The following is a 21,042-nucleotide window of genomic DNA, read 5'->3' as shown; positions in this document are numbered from 1 at the left end:
ACTGGCCAGAGCTAGGTTCCTCAGTAAAGGAAGGCTAGCTCTTTGGGCTTTCTAGCTTAAGCAACTCTGAGAAGCAGGTTGAGTTCCCTTTATGAAGTATTAGGGGATGGAGTTATACAAGAATCTTGACATTTCACTCTCTTGCCCCATCAGGACTATCCATCACTTGGAGAGTTCAATGGAAATTGTTTTCCTCCAACATTAAAAGTTATTTGGGAGCTTTTAAGACACAGCAAATATATTTCTTTAAGAGAAGTTTATTTGCTTGTTTAAGAGAGCGGTACTTTATATATAGTGCTGATATAAACTGGTGCACAGGATCCTCTAAAACTGTTTATATCCACAGTAAAATACATTTTTGTGATACTCATACAACAGAGTTAGTCCAGAGCCAAGGGCTTTGTGAACTCTGCTTATCTCCCAGCCTGTGGCTGTTACTCACTCCTCATCAGGCCTTGGGCCTCCCGGGCTACTGATCCTGGTTTCAGACCCCAGCCTGCTGGTTCCATAGAAAATGCTTTGCCTATTCATTTCTCTAAGATTCCTGGAAACACTGTTTTAGGCAGCTATGGAAGGTCAGACCCATAAGCACAGCTCTGATCAGTGCTCCCTTCTGATTTATCTCAGTCTTTTCTTTTAATATATAGGATTCCTCATCTTATCTGCCTAATATGTACTCTAGTGTTTGGATTCCTTCGTAAGCAAAGACATGTCATTATAGAGATGGGATATTTCTATAATAATTTCATTTCTTTAAAGGATGGTGTAGTCCAGAATTGATACTTGTTACATTCTAGTTGACTTAAAGGTGAATGATTTCAATTACATGGCAGTATAATAAGACAGTTAAAAAACTGCCAACTAGAAATAACCTAGACCAACTTCCTTAGCTACAGATGAGAACACTCAGGAATGGAAAGTGACCCGCCAAGTGTGGCACAACTGGAATTTAAGTCTCCTAGTCCGTGAGCAAATATCTGAAGGGGTGTCATGTGGAGAAATGGTAAGCTTTATTTTTTGGAACCTAAAAGTCAGACTAGAGCCACTGGGTAGAGGTTATAAGGAAACAGAGACAAATTCTGGCTCCCAATAACAAAGAATTAATAAGTAGAATTGGAATGAGCTTCTCAAGAAGTAGCTTTCTGTTAATAGACTAATAGGTGCGTTTGAACAGAATGGAGATGGCCACTTGTTAGGGTTCTATGAAGGGATTTCTTGGCTGGAACTGTGATTTTGATGATGTCACTCCTTTATTCCAATTCTGAGAATCTAAGTGTTGCATGGGAAGCACTGTACTCTGGACTTGAAATAATAATGACTTTCATATTCCAAAGTATAAGCAGTTGTAGCCCTTACACCCCACCCTAGATTACACCACAGCCCCCCTCTGCTGCCTTGAATGAGCCATGTATCTTCAAACCATCTTCCCTTTCCACCAGGAATAAGAAGGACCCAGGGAGGGGAAAGGGAATGAGAAAAGTTTCACAGGTTTATCAGAGTGCGAATCAAAAGGTAAGTAGAATTTTTAAGAGAAAAACATTAGTATTAAGTGGTGCATTTTTTAAAAAAAAAAAAAAAAGAGGAAACGTTGCAGTCTCTCTCATTGGTCTACAATCAGAGAGCTTAAGTTGACAATAATAGAGCTAACCTGAGGTATAAAACATAGAAGCAATCAGAAGTTTGCCAAAAAATAAAGCTTTCAGAAAGGTTAAGGCCATGTTGGCTGGGATCCAATTCACAATTCAGTACAAATCTATAAAAGTCTTCTAAGCAAATCTGAGGATCTGAGAGCAACAGTTCTAAAAGGGACTATTCTGGGTGCACGTATCCATTTCCACTCAAATCAATGCAAGTTTTTTATACATGGAGGACACATCACCACAGTTTCAACCCAGGGTCCAGAAGTCTGGCCAATGATCATCACCACAGTTTCAACCCAGGGTCCAGAAGGTCTTTTTGGATACAGAGTGTGTTTCTTATAAGAAAGATGATCTGTGCACAATAGCTTCCACTTAGTTTTCAACCAAGGGTCTAGAAGTCTGGCCAATGATCATCCCTTTAGGAGCTCAAATTCCCCGATTCCCCACATCAAAATGTGGTTCAGCCTTCCTCTGAGGCTGGGACACAATGATTGAACTGTGGAATTAAAAGAGGTGTTAGGAAAATGTTTTCTTACTCAAGATAGTCTGCAAAATGGAAAAAAAAAAAGTATCTCTTTAGAGATCCCCAGTGAGAGAGAGAGAAGAAACAGGATAGAAAGAATATGAAAAAGAAGGCAAGTCACAACAGTTATCGCTGGGAGAAGGAGAGGAGAGAGAGAGAAAGGAGGGGCCCATCTGTGAAATACAATGAGAGACAGCTGCTCATTAATAAAAAAGAAAAGTTAAAGGGATGTGAAAACTGGATTCAACAAGTGGCACAAATATGCTCTCAAAGGTACTGGTCTCCTCTTTTATTTCTCTGGAAAAAAACTAAGTGGAAGCTATTGTGCATAGATCACCTTTCTTATAAGAAACACACTCTGTGTCCAAAAAGACCTTACTGACAATCTTGGAATTGGAAGGGACCATTTTTAGAGATAATGGAATATAGAACACATCTTTTAAAAGATAAGGAGGCATGAGTCACTTGTTTGCCATCCTTTAGTAAAAGAACCTTAATCCAAACCTTCCAATAACTGGGCCATCACCCCTCCTACTGTACTTTGCAACCTTGAAATTAGGAGAGTTGGGAGAACCATCGCATCTTGCCTGAAGAGAACAAGGAGAGGGGAAAAGTCGATAAGAAGTTAAACAGCTGTTCATCATTCTTAATACATGGTGACTGACTCCACTAATCAAGTCCTCTCTTCCATGTCCCGCATAGGAGCTAACACATTTTATGTGCTCAGTACATAGTAAGCCTTCAACTGCTTCAAAGTATAACAAGACCTTACACATGTTTCCTAAGCCCCCAGCACCAATGAATTTGTAGATTTATAAATATCATGGTGAACAAGAAATGCTGTCTTGTCATATTCAAGCCAAATAACAGCTGGACTTTAAAAATAAAATTTTGAAGGCATTTGCCTTTTATATTTTTAATTTCTGTTTTCCTGGCTTATGGTTTTGTCATTTGATTTTGATGAGTGTTTAATACACACATGCACAGCTGCCTCTTTGGGTGACCTTTCCCTTGCGGCTTCCATGCTCAGAGCTATGAAGCAGGTCCTCAAGTTGCTTAGTAAGTGATATTGGCATTTTCATGACTGCCAGACATTTTCCTGGGAAGCCCAGCTGGACCAGGCCCTCATCTCCTAGGCTGACGTACGTTAGTCACTTCAGAAGCCTCACAGGAGGATGGGATGCAAGTGGAAGGAGGGCATAGTCCCTTAAGATTGCTGTTCTGCATTATTCACAATAACCAAGACATGGAAAGCACCCAAGTGTACCTCGATGGATGAATAGACAAAGAAAATGTGATACACACACGCTCCTCTTGAAGGAGTTTTTGTAGATGAATATTATTCATCCACCAGAGAAGAAAATCCTGCCGCTTACAACAACATGCATGGACCTTGAAGACATTAGGCGAAGTGAAACAAATCAGATGGAGAAAGACAAATAATACTGTATGGTCTCAGTTATATGTGGAATCGGAAAAGGAAAAGCTCTGAAACAGAGCAGAGTAGTGGTTTCCAGGGATTAGGGGGAAGGGGAAGGGGAGAGAAGTTGGTCAAAGGGTATAAACTTCTAGTTATAAGATGGATAAGCTCTGGGGAGCTAATGTACAGCATGGAGAGTATAATTAACAATACTGTATTATACACTTGAAAGTTGCTAAGAAAGTAGATCTTAAATTTTCTCATTAAAAAAGAGGCGATCATGGAAGGTGACAGATGTGTTAACTAACCTTGTGGTAATCCTTTCCTAATATACGTGTGTACCAAATCATCACATAGTACACATTAAATTTACACAGTGCCATATATCACCATCTGAATAAAGCTGGGAAAAACATTTAAATTGCTGTTCCAAGCCGGAGGAAACATAGACATGATCACACATGGACTGAGAAGAGGTGGCGAGCTAGGCTAGAGCTGCAGAACTCACCTGGCCATTGAGTTCACCTAAACAGCTCCTGCTCTGAATCTCTGGGCGGCACAACCAAGTCTTGATCTTTTTAACACTTTTCTCAATGACAATTATGCCTGTCTGTCTGTCTGTCTGTCTATACGCATTTCCCTTTTAATCTTCTGTCTTCCTTCGCTAGACTTTAAACTCCAAGAGGTCAAGAACATATCTGTTTTGCTTCCCTCGGTTTATCTAATGTCTAGTTCTGACACACAGTAGATGCTTAAGAAATGTTTTGTTTTCCTTCATTTCATTTTGTTTTGTTGAGACCACACACTGATTGAAGGAGTTTATAAGCTGTAGTTATTCTTTCACTACGGTTCCTTCTTACTCTTTCTGTGAAGGGAAATATGAAGGAGCAAAGTAGAGAAAGTATTATGTGTACCTGTTATCTACTCTGACTTGCATACGAACTGTAACTCCAGCAGGCTTTGCAATCAGCTCTTACTTGAACGGATGCCAGGAAATATCCTAAAGTCAGCAGAAGGCTGCTACCCATCCCAGCAGTCCTCACAAAGGCAGTGTGCTTCTGTCGATATTAGAGCCAGTAACTTGACTCCATTCATGAACTCACAGTCCCCCAAAAGCACATGAGGTCTCAATGGCAACTCTGGGCAAGCTTCTGAAGGGAGGTTTTCACACGCTCCTTAAGCTCCTGGGCCACTACAGCCCTTCTACTATTACACTCATCAGGCATTGCTGCTGTGTGTGACAGGGTAACACGAGAGCTGGTGTATGGCATGACTTGCTATATTTAGGGGAGAGGAAATGGGCCATACTGGGGAAGGTCACAAGGAGTTTGTTCAGAAAAGTGAAGGCACCATGGATTTATCTTATATGCAGGGCATGCCGTATAGCACAGTATTTAGAAGCTCGGGTTCTGGAACCAGGCTGCCTGGGATCGACTCTCAGCAATGCACTTACTAGCTATGTGACCTACGGCAAGTTACTTAATTACTCTTGTCTTTAATATTCTCATGTGTAAAATGGAAAAGAAATAATACCTTCTTTACAGAGTTGTATAAGGTTTACATGAGACAAAATGTGTAAAAAGCTTCGCACATTCTCTTGCATGTAAGTGCTTCAGAAATGTTTGCTAACAAACAACACAACAACAACAACAAAAAACAAATTAACCATTCCTCTCCCGTTTCATTTTTTCCTTTCATAATGGTTAATAACTCCGATCAGGCTTTTTAATTTACCAGGCACATAATATCATCAATTAATTATTAGCATTATTGAGAGGTAACTGACTATATGTATACCCATTATACAGTCAAGAAGCCAAGTGAAGAAGGAAGAATGATAGATTAAGAAAACTGTCGTAACGAGGGTAGAGTGATAGAACTCTGCACCTCCTAGTCTATGGAAAAATGAACAGACTGAATATTCCAAAGTGGTGAAAAATGCTATTTCATTGTGTATGGTCAAAGATTTAGGTACTCTATGGTACAATCTTGCAACAACATTGAGATGGGCCTGGCCTGAATATATTGGTTCCCTAGGCCAAGGAACCTCAACCCTCATGAGGAAAAACCTACACTTCTAAGTGCCTATAAAACGTCAATGTCACTGTGTTCTCGGTACACATTCTTAAGGAAAGGCAGCAAGTGTATTTCTGGTTTTAAATCCTCTTTATCCCTTCCTTTCCTCCTCCTCCTAATTTTCCTCCTCCTCCTCCTCTTCTTCCTCTTCCCCTTCCTCTTCCCTTTCCTTGCCCCCACCCCCCCCACACACAACAATCAGAACTTAACACCTTGTCCCCAGGACTATCATTAACCATTAGTCTCTCCTACTCATATAAAAAAAAAAAATCTGCTTTTTGAATACTCTGTGAAGTGCTTCCTAAAGCCTGTAATTGCTCATCTTTTAGTGTTCATGCCAGGGATTTCTGAACTGCCTGGGACGGCCCCAAGCTATCACCAGAAGTCATGTCCAGTTCAGATGAGGCTATGAAATGTCTCCGCGTGTTTTCGAGGGATTAGGGTCCTGGAAGAAATTCTGCCGGTAAAAGCGATAATAGTAAGATTCTTCTCCTCAAGCTAAAGAAGAACTTTAGCAGGGACCCAAGATGGGCAAAGTATTGTGTTACTCTGAAGAGAACAAATTAATCTTCCCTGACTGGTGGGAGGGATTCTGCCAAAGGAACAGCTAACGGGAAAACCAGTCCTTACTCTGTGATGACACAGTAAATAACCAGGCAACATTACTACTGAAGTGCTGACCCAAATCATAAATTGTACCCAGCCTCTGGAGAGCAATTTCTGCTGATTTGCTGCTTGTGCATTTAAAACAAACAAACAAAAAGGGACAAGGAGTGGACAGGCATTGACATTGCTGTGGATAAACCCACTGAGAGTGAAGCTGGTCTTTCTATCCAGACTTTCGCAAGAATTTAGTAATGGATAGTGCTTGGGCACAGGCCGAGCAATTATTAATTTTACACCAGATCTGCTGCAAACCATCACTGAGTTCCCAAAAAGGTTTGATTGCACCTGGGACTTACTTGATTCAGGGTTGAAAAATCCTCCTTTGTAGGTTAGCCCTTTTTTTTAAACGAGTATGCGATGATGTGGATGAAACACAGAATTCTGTTATTCACGGGAACGCAGAGGGTCATTTTATTTAAAAACTTTGAAATGGCACCTTGAAGTACGTGAATTGCTACGTGTTCGGTAATATAGGATCTAGCTACATCTCAACGTCCTCAACTATAATATATAATGGAGGCTAAGAGTTCCTCTGCTTTGCCAAAAAAAAAAAAAAAAAAAAAAAAAAAAAAAATCCCAGCTGGTACTCCTGAGAAAGACTGTATAATCCTATAGCTAACTCAGATGCACCTTCACAAACGCCCGGAGCAGCAGAAAAGAGCTACGGAAAAGCCACTCACCCTCTGCATCTTCTGGCCGAGTAAGATCGATGACACCTGGGCCCAGCTTTCCATCTTCACTTGACTTTCCTGTTAACTGGGGCCCCAAATTCTCAAAGCGTGTTCTTTCCTAGAGGAAAGAATAATCAGAGGCTTATTCTAGCTTCCGAAGCAGCCACTTTTTCCTTCCAGTTTCTATCTTGCTTAGCGGGCAAAACTTGGATTTACAAACATCATTTCTGACCAACTGGGGATCAGAAAATCTTTCAGGAAGATTCCACTAAAGCCTAGTGGTGGCACTGAGAGCGCTGACAGCGTCTAAAGCACAGTACCTGTAAGGAAAGGAAACCTGTGCCGGGAAGCCTGCCGGGCGGCACTGCGCATCTTCTCTCAGTGGGATTTGCTCCAGTAATCTAAAAGGAATGCAATTGAAAGGTTTGAGCCCAAAGTGCAAAACTTGAAAGAGCAATTCCCGTGAAAATACACTGCTAGTTAACGGGAGAGGAATTGTCTCATTTGGAGATCGCAGTTTGCATTGGTATTCCTGGGAAAATACAAATCGGAGATTTAGGCAGGATGATTTCAAAAACAAATGTTTCAGAGCGGGCAGACTAGATGATGGCATTGATGCTATTATTTTGCCTAGGAGTTTCAACTGTAACTTCTTGGGAAGTAAAAAGAAGATTACTCCTAGCCAGCCATGGAGTCAGGAAATTTAAATATCTGTGCCGTTACAGGAGGGAAACTCAAACACGTTTGCCTTATTAGCCAGCTCCTCTAGGACAGGGAGCCTGAAATATCACAGTGAACTCTCCCTCTGCAGCTCTCCGGATCAGTGGCAGAGGGCTCACTGACCATCACTAATACGGTGTTCTTGTCTGCAAAAACAGAGCACGTGTCCCCTTCTCGCCTCCTTGCTACTCTCCAGACTCAAACTTGGCTTTGTGTTGTGCTTATGAATGAATGAAACCTTGTTGTTCATTACTATGAAACAATATTAAATGTCATGTCAGCTTGAATTTACAGACATGAAATAGCAGCTTCCAGCTCCGGGAATGGTTTCTGCATGTTATACTTAATGCATTATGCAGCAGTAGAGTGCTGATTGCTGTTCAGTCTATTGTTCAATGACCTAGTTCTGTACTGAGCATGTTCGGCATTAGATGGAAACACTCGGAGTGTTCTCTTCTGTAAGATGTTTAGAAACTTGGAAATATTCTTAAAGAGCAAACATACAATTACTTGATAGAGGCTGTGTCTCATTTGTACAGCCTCACTACATTTGTGCTTTCTAATATGATTATTTTTGAATATCATTATATTTCTATAATTAATTCCCATCAGTCAAATTGTGCAGGAAGTCTTCCAGTTCCCCTTCATCATGGAATATCTTGAAATCTGTGTTGGAAGAAAACGCAGCATAAACCTTGCTTTAATCTAGCACCAACTCTATGAAAGATATGCAACAAAATTGTAATCTTGAGTTTCCCCCACTGGGCAATCCTAACTAGTTACACTAGTGGGATATGGGGAAACCTCCGAAGTACCACACTTATAAAAATCAGAATGGAAAATAAAAAGCAAATTAGGCACAGTTCCCCAATATTTTCTCATGTGAAAACACCGCTGCACAAGAACAAATTAACCCAGATGCAGGCCTCAACAAAAAGCAACCACAAGCCATGTGGGAGTTTCACACATTGTCGGGGGAGGGGGGGGGCGGTAGGAGGGGGGAGGACAGCTGCTTTTAATCAGCCAATTTCTATTTTTGAGTAGCATTTTCGGTTGTCATGATGTAAAGAAAAAGAATTAAAGTGAAGATGAGTAGTACCAGGGAAAGCAAAATATTCAACCTTTGTTTTATCACATTGTTTCGCATTTCAAATATTTGCATGTGAATGCTCTCCCTATGTTAAATGCAAAAGGAGTTTTGATGTGACACCTGCAATCTTCTTGGAAGAACAACCTTTAACTGTATTTTCATGGGGGGAAAACAACTTTCTCTGAAAATCAACAGACCGTGCTACCTATCAATATGCATATTTCAAGTATCTTTCTAGTCATTCATTCTCTTTGATTTTACCGGAAAATATTCTCAGTAAAAAAAAAATAAAGTTCCTGAAAGAATATCAATATTTTGACAAGGAAGGAGAAGAGGGAAAATTACATGCCATGGTTTGTAAAATCCTAAGACAACAAAGCTTACATGATGATAATATCTTTTCTTTTACAAAAAATGAAGTGCACTCACAATTCAGTATTATCAGCTTGCTTTTAATCATAACAAAAAACATTCGGAACATTCAACAACACATTCACAGTGCCTTTGAAGTCATACATTTTTCTGACTTCATTGAAAAAAAACATTCTTCTGCAGAGCTACTTTCCTTATAAAATATCAATATTTTGACAGAGTAGAAGTCAAGGAAGAATATCCCATGAAACACTCGTTAAACAGGCAGAAAATAAATCAATGGTAAAAATTGTTTTGGGCAGTGGGCTGCATTTTATAGTTGGTAATATTAAGCACTTATGTTTGAGATTAAAGAAGGACCCTGCAAAGCCATGCCCTTTCATATAAATTTCTACCGAGTCTCCCAGAAGATTTCCTTCTTCAAAGAATAGCTCAGAATATTTATTTGCCAGCCACATAACCATAAGATAAGAGGGCCTGATGTCTACAAGTTAGCTCCTGTCAGCTGGGCCAAGCAAAGATTTTACCAGTAAGGTTGAACATGAGCCTAGTAAATACAGGATGTGTACATGGGCACAGAGATGAGTTCAGAGATACTTCAGTTCCAACAGGCTTCAACTTCTGGCCATGAAGTGCCAATGGGTATGCCCCTATATCAAACAGATAAAGATTTGTGGGTGGTAAGTTCTTAACTCCAAATTTTGCCCACGCACTTGAACTAGCTCTCACAACATACATGTCGTTCAAATAAGATACTTTGGAGAAGTAAGCAAAAGAGTTCAGTGCTAATTTAATCTCAACTCCCCCAGGAAAATCCCCCAATCTTCATGTTGACGGTGAAATGTGCATTTTACATGCAACGATGTGATCAGACCCTTACTTATGCATTGTCAGTCACAAAACATGCAGGCAACATTAAAGTTACTGAAAAAAATTAAAGTCAGCTCTGCTGTGTTGTAGGGACTGTTGGCTCTCTAAGTGCTTTGAAATTATGATGTATGAGGTAGATGTTGCATATTAAATAAAGATATTTCAATGATAAAGCCCCCTTTAGTGAGAGCTGATGAATGTTAAATGTTACAAGCCACAAGACGGTGGCATCCATCATCTTCACATATTATCAGAGTCAATGACGGGGCAGCCTCACTGATGACAGATAGACTGCTGCATTATTATCCCTTCTTTCTAGAGTCACTGCACAAACCATTCAAGTCCTCAAGCATTATTTTTAACTTTGCATTAAATTAGCAACTTTTCTCTCCCTACCATGGCAAGATTGATCAATTTTGTTTTTGCATCGGTGGAGAAAGAGAATGGATCTGGGGTAACGCAAAGAACAGAGGCTTGTTTCCATCCAGGAAAAAAAAAATCAACTTCCCCTTACTGGCAACAAATGTAAAATTGTGATATGGGGAAAGAACAGCAATGAAACAGTAAGCACACAATAATGGCTTTTCTTTGCACTTAGATAAAAGCTGAATTTTTGATGCGCACAGTATATTTTAATAAAATTTTATATACTATGTTTTATACACTTATTGGCTATTCCATAATAATGTGTGTGCTAACAGTAAAATTGCTCTTAAATTTATGTGTGTTATTTATACGTTCCCCCGTAACAATGCTTTTTGTTGTAAAAAATATTCTGTTTATTAATGTAACTTTACAACCACTGCATCCAAGATCCGTGGTAAATTAATGACATTTTTATTATTTTATAGTGTCATTAAATTTTTACTGATCACTCCATCAAACAGAGGCAGTAAAGGCCATAATGTAAACTGGGACACTTAGATCAGGCAGCAGGAAGACATTCCATATAGTCTGAAGAAAACTGCTAGCAATAAATGATATTTATACCATCTTTAAGCATGTTAGAATACTTGGATAAGTTTGGCAAAACTGTTTCAGTAGTAGAGTGGATTGTGTACTTAAATAACAGTTTGCTTGCCAGCAAGACAAGCCTTTTTCAAACCATATGTGAGGTGACTGAGTGCAGCCCTCTCCTAGAAAACAACACGCGAGATGTATGATGCCCCGGGCACCCTCCCCTTGGGGTTACCAAGACTGACCAGCACACACCGTACCTCAAATCACTTCCACACAGTCTCCTCTGCTACAAAATGAAGTGGAAATTGGTAAGTGCTGAGAGAAGCGCTTTGTTTGTTGCCTTACAAACAAATATATTTCATTTGACAAGTAGACATAGCTGGACAATGATGTGATATATTTTATTCCCATGGTCCAGGTGAGAGGTACTTTACCAACCTTTATTCAAAGCTCGTTTCTAAAGAATGTCTGAATGTGAGCTCATTCATAGCAGCCACAGAACATACACCTAAGGGGCCATTACCTGCATTGCAGTTACAATGGGCAAAAAATAATTATCTCACGTTACTTTCACATATAGAATACATTATATTAGTATACTCTATACTGACTCTCAATTATTCTGTTTATAGAATGTTTGTATATATATTTTATGCAAATATTTTATAATATTTTATATAAATGTATATATATATTTCTATATGTAGACAATAGTAATCAGAACATTTTGTGCTCATGTAATCACCAATTTAGGCCCACCTCTTACTAAGTAAATAAGATTTTGTTGTTATATCCTAAAACACATTATTTAAATATTGAAGACTTAAAAATTTTTTTTCAAATATGTAATCATAAGGAATTTTGTAGGGAAAGTTAATACTGCAGCGCCACCAGTCATGTCCTTACATATTCCTGAAGCAGAGTTTTCTGAGAGAAATAACAAATTCTTGCATCACGAATAGGAATTCTCTAAGGCCAGCACGATGTCCTGAGATATTATCTGTCCTCAAAATTTCAGCTTTGTCGAAGTTGTTGAGTGCTCCCCAAAGAAGCCTTGTCACTTCATTCCAGCTCCAAGCCTTAGTGTCTCTCCAACTCGGGGAATTTTCCCCAACTAAAAGTGAAGACTTCCCTGCAAAAGCAGTGTTACCCTTACACAACTTGCCTTCCTGCCCTCTGTTCACATTGATACCAACTGGTCGGCACTATTTGCCTCACTGCATTCTTTGCCCCTCCATGCTCCTCCATCGTCCAGGCTTGCTGATTCTTCTCTCACAGAGTCTCTTGCACCGAGTGCCTTCTCTCCCTCCATCCCTCCCATCATCACTAACTGTCCCTGCATTCACACCCACACTCCTAGATCGCTGCCCGTCACCTCCTTCCTGGGTGCTGGGTGCTTTCTGCCTGTGCCTGACACTGCCTTCTCAGTCTATCTACGCGCACTCCTCACAGGGCTCCACTTCAGAGCTCCGACTTAAAACATTCAAGGCTTCCTGCTTTCTGTTGCATTCCATTCAAGCTCCTCGACCTGGCTTTCAAGTCTGTCACACGCTATCCCCTACACATCTTTTTAAACTCTGTTTCCTACAACTCTCCCATCACACATCCTCTGCTCCGGGTGGGCGAGAACGAGCCTTCCCCTAACACACCTGCTTTTTCTTCCTCACTGCTGCTAGGATAAGTTTCCTGCTCTCTTCTTCCTTGCCAAATTCGATTCACTTTGAAAAGCCCAAGCTGTCTGTGAACTCTACAACCTCTCTGAGCTACCTGCTTTCTGATATACAAAAATTCTCAGTCTTCCTTTCATAATTGGCCCCTAGTTGTATACTATCTTAAGAAATGGAGCTTTGGTTCACATGTACCTCCAAGTCTCCTCCCAAAACATCAGAAGGTTTTTCAAGCCAGGGGTTTGTCTTACACTTTTTCTATATATCTTACACAGCATTTAGTATTAGTGCCCATAACTACTTACAGGTTTTACAAGGCCACATAATCGATTTACCCACATAAATCAAAAACACGCTGTGCGAGTGAGTGTCCCAAAGAAGCAAGTGTGCGATAGAGGGTTTAGACTCAACATTCCACTTCTGGGGATGTCTCTTTGGTCAATAATAATCAAAACAAGGAAATAAAAAAAAAAAAATCTTAAATATTTTATAAAAAGAGAAACAAGCAATGTCAAGAGAACACAATAGAAGAAGACAATGTGATGATATAACTTACTAGGAAAAAGAGGTTTTTGAGTCTGACTTAGAAGTTCTGCAATTTGGCACTTGCATCTGTGCAAAGTCTTTGCAAACTATAGCAAAAGAAGACACAATACACCACAAATGCTTGACTGAAAAAGCAGTGAACATTTCTAAATAAAAAGGTCTCTCTCTGTCTCTCTGTCTCTCTGTCTCTCTCTCTTTTAAGCAGGACAATGCTAAGGATAATGTTGAGAGAAAGAGATTCTGTATCTTATTCTAAAAGGCTTGTTCTAATTCCTCTGGACATATCTGGCCATGATGTGATGATTCTCAAGAACCACTACTTAAGCACACATATGGTTTCCTTTTTGATTTGACAAACCCTATCACTTTACTAGCCTTTATTTTATATCCTTTATTATACATTTTAGGAATTTAATGAAGGATCAAAACTGTAGGCTTTACATTAGAAAGTAACTGCATATATTTTGAAAAAGGTGATTCTTGTCAGGAGTAAGGAGTTACTTTGGAGGTCCTGGGATTTACTTTCATAGTGATATTTTTGATGGTCATAGAGCCAGTAATCATAATAAAGACTCCGGAGGAGAGAAATGAGGGTTATTATTGAACTTCATTGTTAAATGACATTTTGTCAGCTAAAACTGCTAAATTGTCTAGCCTTTAATATACCCCCTAACATCAAAATTGTGCTAGGGCTCATGAATTAGTTAAGGCCTAATTTTCCCAAGTGGGTTTGTACCCATAGCACAAATACATGTATTGGAGGGGAGGAAGGAAAGAGGGTCACTTACTGATCATACACTATGTGTAAGGCTCAGTCCAATGAATATTTTCTTTAATCCCTACACCAATACTACAAGGAAAATATTACTGTTACTATCAGTTTTACAAGAGAAAAAGGTGAGGCTCAGAAAGATTTTTTTTCAGAAAGATGTTTTTCTGTTTTAAGTCACTTAACCAAAATTTAGGTCGGTATTTGTGCTGAGGTGAATTTAGGATCATAACTCTGCAACTTAATTACCATGTGATCTCTCTGAGCCTGTTTCCTCATTTGTAAAATAAAATAGAAAATGCTCATGCCGCTGGGTTGTGATGATGAAATAGAGATTATATGTGTGAGTGCTTAGCAAAAATAAGGCAACTCATAAAATACCCACTTATGTTAAAGGTATTATTTAGTGTTTGCTAAAGGTTTCGAAGCTAAACACTAATGAAGACAGTGTCCTGATCTAAAGGCCAATATCCATTCCCCTGTATCAACAACGCAACTATATAAACAAAACTGCTTTCCTTTTTGTCTTGGTTGCTAAGCACCTCAGAACTAAATTTAAATCTCAACCTTAGTAACCATGTAGTACCTGGATCTTGTTATTCTGTACTTAAAAGCCTTTAGTACTCCCCGCCATCTGCATAAGGAGAACCAAACTTCCTTGTGTAGCTTGTACAACCTTTTAAGATCTGGCTCCTGTTCTCATCAGTTTTATGTCCTACGCATTCCAGTTTATATTATCTGTTCCAGTAAGATAGAACTTCTTAGAGTTTCCTGAACAACAGAATTGTGATATTGTATGGCCTTGTATATCTGCATATGCCATTTCTTCATTCTGGAATGCCCTTTCTTTACTGATGACATCATAATTAGTCCTCTCTAGGCTGTATCACAGCATTTCTTCTGGGCAAACTCCTTTGTTGACTTCCTCCCACCAGCCCCACACAGAAATGATCACTCCCTCTTTTTTCCATCACCACGCCATGCTTATAGAAAAGGATGCTACAAACATTGGTTATAGGTCTGTTTATGTGTCTCCTCAGCTTACTCCTTTAAGGTGTGGTGTCTATCTATCACTATCTTTACATCATGAGTGGCTGATAATCCTGATAATCCTGATAACAGTATTTCCCTCTCTTCTTTTATTTTAATTTTACTTTTAAATAAAATTAAATTAATTTTCAGATCTTTTTTTGAAAACAGCAAGATATAGATGTTTAGAAGCTGGATAAAAGCAAAGGAAGGTGTGTATATCAGTTGGACAATACAGTGATCTGATCAGGGTTGGCCTGGCACTGAGATACAGGAAGTTTGCCTAATTATTATTATTCAAAAGGGCTCTATAAGGATCTTTCCTAAAATCTCAACCACCACCACAACCTTCGAATATTCTTCTTACACATTCTTACATTACATTGTTTAGCAATACATCATTAACAATTCATTCTTTGAGTTAGTCAATAATGCCAATATTTTGTGAAAGGGCAATAGAATAAACTGTTAAACAAACTCATACTAATTTCAGTTTAATTCTTCTAGAGAAATAAGAATATCTGTAGAGAAAATTAGGCAGATGAAACCACGTGAACAGAGTTATAAAGCATTTGGTCAAGGGAGTTCCTTAGGTACTGTAATCCCAAAGAATATAGCTTCACAAGAGTTTGAGAATACCCAAACTAAGCAAATATGGCTGTTAGGGACTGAGCTGTGTCCTCTTAAAATTCACATGTTGAAACCCTAATCCCTAGCACCTCAGAATGTGACTCTTTTTTGGAGATAGAGACTGTAAGGAGGTGATTACATTAAAATGAGGCCTTCAGGTTGGGCTCCAATCCAATCTGACTGGTGTCCTTAAGGGGAGGAGATAAGGACATGCAGAGAGACATTAGAAATGTGTGCTCACAGAGGAAAGACCATGTGAGGACACAGCGAAAAGGCAGTCATTTGCAAGCCAAGGAAAAAGGCCTCAGGAGAAATCAATCCTGTTGGCACCTTGATCTTGAACTTCTAGACTCCAGGATTGTGGGGGAAAAAAATTGTTGTTTCAGCCACCCGGTTGTGGTATTTTGTCATGGCAGCCTTAGCAAACTAACACAATGCTCCTTCCGAGCGTTTTATTATATAAAAGGCTTTTGTCACTACTCCAAAAATGTCAGCTAGTAAGGCAACAAATTATACATATGCAGTCTACTTACCTCAGAAACAATTATCTGGAAGCTTTTGCTGTTAGGAGCTAGTAGTGGTTGACAACTCTATCTATCTATCTATCTATCTATCTATCTATCTATCTATCTAGAATTCTTCAGAAGAGCAAGTTCTCTGTTAAAGGGAAAGAAGACTTTCAGTGGCTTGGCCAAAGTTTTCAAAATTCCAGAAAATTCACACTTGAAGCAAGATATAGAATCAATACCGTTTGACTTAAGCGATTCAGATCACCTCTCAGCATGCTGAAAAATGCCACTGGATCATAAGCTCCTTGGGGGAGGGAAACTGTCTCCTGACCCTCTCTATCTTCACTGAGGGCTGTGCCTTGTGACCACAGGAGAAGTGTGCAGCACATGCCTGACAAAATGAACTAATGTCTGCAGAGCTTCTTGTGGATATGTTTTATGGAGCTTTCAAAAACATTCTCAAATGATGTATGACACGTTTCCCTCAGGATTTGAAGAGTACACCAAACTAAGCAAGTTCTCTCCCCGCACCCCTGGCAAGGACAGCGCCCTGTGTATCTCCTGCAACATACACTTAAACTCTTGTCACTGATCATCAAATGATAAACGATAAAGTAGCATTGACTCTGAAGATATGAGATCCTTTTAGGCTTGGGAGCCACTGAGTTAAATTAGTTTCATCAGGATTATAGTGCTTACTGAACCCCTTTAACCAAATGCTTTCTGTCTCATTCATATGGTTTTAATATGGTTTTAACCAATTGCAAGGTTATTTATAAGTTTGCAATTCCCAAGTAGAGTTATAAAGTGTTCAGATTTAAACAAATCCAGTTGTGTGGCAGCCCAGCTCCTACTTATATGCGGTTTCCAACTTTGTATTCGTTTACAGAGGCATGATGCATATTTGTTCCTGAATATTCTCTGATTAACTGTTTGTTTCAGTAACAAGTTCACAAAAAGTTTCGTTGTAAAAATTACATGCGCACCTATTAAAATTGAACATATGATTTAAAAAACTGGTGAATTTTATCTCCACTTAAACCACCAGCAAGATTTTATTGTGCTAGCATTCATCATATGAACAAAGAGTGCCACGATAAAATTAATGACCAGCTAAGAAAATGTCTTTGTCCAAAATAATACCTTCAGAATTCTGTTTTTTTCAAAATGTAGGTACTTGATTTCTGATACTTATTTAATTTGCAACATGTACTTTTTATATTATCTGTGGAAACGCAGATGCCATTTATTCAAGTTAAAGGCACCAAAGTTATATAAACCAAGAATGGGTATTTTCTTCAAATATATACCTTCTATTTCAATTTTAGCTGGCAAGTTGATAGATTTGAAGATTCTTTTTCTCAAAAACATAAATACGAAAGATGGGAAAATGTAAGGTATTTCCACCATGTATTTGTTTCAATTTATCAGATATAGAAATATATCATATCTCCTAAGAGATACTCCTATAATGTAAAGAAATATGTATACTACCAAATGACATAGACCTTAAAAGAAAAGTAGGGGGCATGTGAAAAATTTAGTTGCTGGAAGGAAACGTAAAGGCATCTTCATTCAGAGAGCACAGGGATCAAGGAGGCTAGGATGCTAACCCAAAGTCCAGCAGCTAACCAGTAACAGATCTAGAATACCAGTAACAGATCTAGAATTCTTAACCCTCAGACTCCTAGTCTCCTGCTCCTTCCACTGAACTGTTCTGTATCATGTGTGCTCTTTACAAACTATGCTAGTCCCTGATTACCTCATCTGTAAAATGAGGAAGCTGAACTAACTTACCTCTATGGTTTCTTCCAGCTCTGAAATGTTACGAGTCTGTGATACTCAACTTTATTCTCCTGAGACCTACACTCAGCATACAGTAGTAAAATCACTTTGCTATGTCATAAAAAGTTTTTGAGCAATTATTCATATTTTCAAGGAAATTGTTCAGAGATAATCCATTTGTCAAACAAGCCTTCCAAACCCTGGTCACACTTAGCCAAAAAAGATTTATTTGCTGCTTCTGAAATTCCATCTCCACCATCGGCAAAAGTAAATAGAAGGGAAGGGACACGAAGGTAAGGGAAAGAAGACAAAGAAAACAGGCAGGCAAAATCAGAGGGGAGATATTTTAGCCTGGAATTGGCATAAATATTCCTCATATCCCTATTTTGGTATTCATTATGGTAGCACCAGCACAGAATAAATCCCTTTCTATCTGAAAACAAAGTAACATCAATGCAAACATTAGTGCTAGGAAAAGGGCTTTTCTTCAGAAAACAAAAGCAAAAAACCCAAAAAAAGTTAATTAACTCCTTGATGTCAAGATTTTGTATATTCTATTGTTATTCTCCTTCTAGGAAACAGGAAGTACTCAGGTCAAGGGACATACTTTTCAAATAAAAAATAAAAATAACCCAAGACTATGTCTGATTATTTGTAGAACCTTTCTTTAAAATTAAGTAAAATTAAAATTTAGAAACTATGTTTTCATTTCATGAAATTTAAAAATCATTTTCAGATTGAAAATTTTAAAATGAGTTTAAAAGAAGAAGAAAATATTTAGGACCTGATTCAAAATAGTACTCCAACATCGTAATATTATAAAGGACAAAAGATAGTGCCCAACTGTGGTGATATGTGTTAATTGTATGGTTTTCCAAAGATGTGGGAGAACTGATATCAATTACAGTATAATTACCATTACTTCCAACAGAGTTAACATGTAGTTACCACAAAATAACGTACAATTAACTGGTGTCACATTGCACACCAGACTAAATAAGATACAAATTAAAAATTCCCAAATGTAGCCATAATACCCTTCTATCTCTTAAAAAAAAAAAAAAACAACTTTTCTGATGTCACAGCATTTGTCAAGAACTCGTGTAATTATTTAAAAGAGGGAGAAACCATGACATATAAGTAGAAAGAATCACTTTTAGCTATACAGTGAAAAACTGCACAGGGAGGGAGATGTATGTATCAACAAAAAATTTAAAGTTAGTAAGCTAAAGCTATTGTCAACTAAATGAGAATTTTCCTCTATGTCTTTCAGTTCCTGAAAATTAGGCAGCTATTTTTTTTAGGCAGTCATGTCTTAAAAGCAAGTTCAAGAATGCTCTTAGTTTTTACTGATACCTAACAGTTTCTCCTTTATTTATCAAACACTGAACATGAACCCGCTTTAGCAGTGCTATAGAAAGACCCAGAAATGAGTAAGTCTTGGTCTAAGAAGGGAGTTTACACCAAAGTTCTGGTTATTTGTTATGCGAAGTGGTAAATCATGTCTCAATATGAGCAATTTCCTTATCAGGAGGTGAACTGCAGGGACAAAGAATGCTCCAGTTCAGTGTGAAGAAGTAAAAATTCCTCATTGGAATGTCTCAAGTCAGCAACAATAACACAGGATGTTTCTGCATGTTGCACGTGAGAGGGGCACGTGTGGGAACACGGACATGCCAAGTGCTTGTCTAGGTCTAATTAGAAAAGAATTGAAAATGGCAGAGTGCAATGCTGTGAAGCTGACGAGAGGGCAAAGGGAAAGTCGCTGTATTTAGAATACAGCCACAGTGTATCTGCTCTATCCGTTTCAAACATCTGGGCTTCCAATTATTTACTGAACTCCTGTGTGAGAGTTACTTGGGAATACTGCAAACGTTACAGAACAGGAACATGCAAACTGCTTCGTAAAATACTTGCGGGACTGAACTCTTGCTGAATCTTGAACAATATGGTTGAAAACTGCTGTGAGATTGTTATGTTTTAGTAAGTGTGTGAAAACCATGAAGAGGTTAATATGCTGAGAATAAATTTTGTAAACAGCATGCTATTAATACAGCAGACAATACTTTATTACAAATTTATGTTCTGCGTCTTTTTAAAGATTTAGTTAATTTCCTGTATCTGGCTGTTTTATATTTAAACGCTTACTTGAGATTCAATGAGACTAGACACTTCCATAAAAGACCGTGCGTCTTTTTTGAAGATGACATAAGCATATGCCTAGACCCACAAAGCTTTGAGGGCAGTTTGTTCCCTATGAAGTTGCTATTTTCTCTTTTTCTCTGATCGTGGAGCTCAGGAATAGATGCCTTATTCTTGCACCCAGGTCTGTGTTTTACTCTGTTTAATTCATGACCCTTTTGTTGGGCTCCGAGGGAAATCAAGCTGGTTAGGAAGGATGACAACAGAACAATGAAGGGTACACCGTTATGCCATGTTACTTCTCCTTGTTCCCACATCGCTGCTGCATTCCTCTGATTATTGCAGCCTCAAAAAATGTGCTGATCACTGTGTGTGTTAGGCGACACTGCCAACCCTGAGAAGCTAATATCCCAGATAGAGTACAATTATGCACGTGATGTAAATGAAGTACGCACTCACCACATATTGGCTGTTTGTCATGAGACAGCCGGCAAACAGCAAAGATGGGCGCAAGTCCTTATTGTGCCCTTTCACTGTGTCCACAAATGCCAAAAAAAAAAAAAAAAAAAAAAAAAAAAAAAAAAAAAAAAAAAAGAGGAAGAAAGAAAAAGAAAAAGAAAAAGAAAAAGAAATCACCTGCTCCTCACAGCTGACCTTAATTGGCACAAACTTGAAATAGTTTCCATCTAAAATATATTTGGGGTTGGGACACCCGGGTGGGTCAGTCGGTTAGGCATCCAACTTGCGCCCAGGTCATGATTCTCACGGTTCATGAGTTCGAGCCCTGAGTCAGGATCTGTGCTGACAGCTTGGAGCCTAGAGCCTGCTTTGGATTCTGTGTCTCCACCACCCCCCCACCCCTCCCTCATGCTCCCTTGCTGTCTCTTTCTCTCTTAAAACTAAATAAACATTAAAAAACTTGTTTAATTTAAAAAAATAATAAAAAATAAAACAAAA

The 21,042-nt window shown here is 38.7% G+C and overlaps 1 protein-coding gene across 30 annotated transcripts in view; it reads right to left on the bottom strand.

Annotated features, from left to right (window-relative positions):
- SOX6 (SRY-box transcription factor 6) overlaps positions 1–21,042 on the bottom strand; it is a 717,975-nt gene that overhangs the window by 39,627 nt on the left and 657,306 nt on the right. For all 30 annotated transcript variants that reach the window (XM_086677891.1, XM_086677876.1, XM_086677881.1 and 27 more), the window contains one exon: positions 7,006–7,114. In XM_086677891.1, coding sequence (XP_086534017.1) covers positions 7,006–7,114 — 109 coding nt within the window. The remainder of the gene's footprint in view (positions 1–7,005; positions 7,115–21,042) is intronic.

This window comes from Puma concolor, chromosome D1, assembly GCF_028749965.1.
Source record: "Puma concolor isolate L17-30 chromosome D1, mPumCon1.1.hap2, whole genome shotgun sequence".
Lineage (NCBI taxonomy): Eukaryota > Metazoa > Chordata > Mammalia > Carnivora > Felidae > Puma > Puma concolor.
This window is presented reverse-complemented; position numbering and strand designations above follow the sequence as displayed.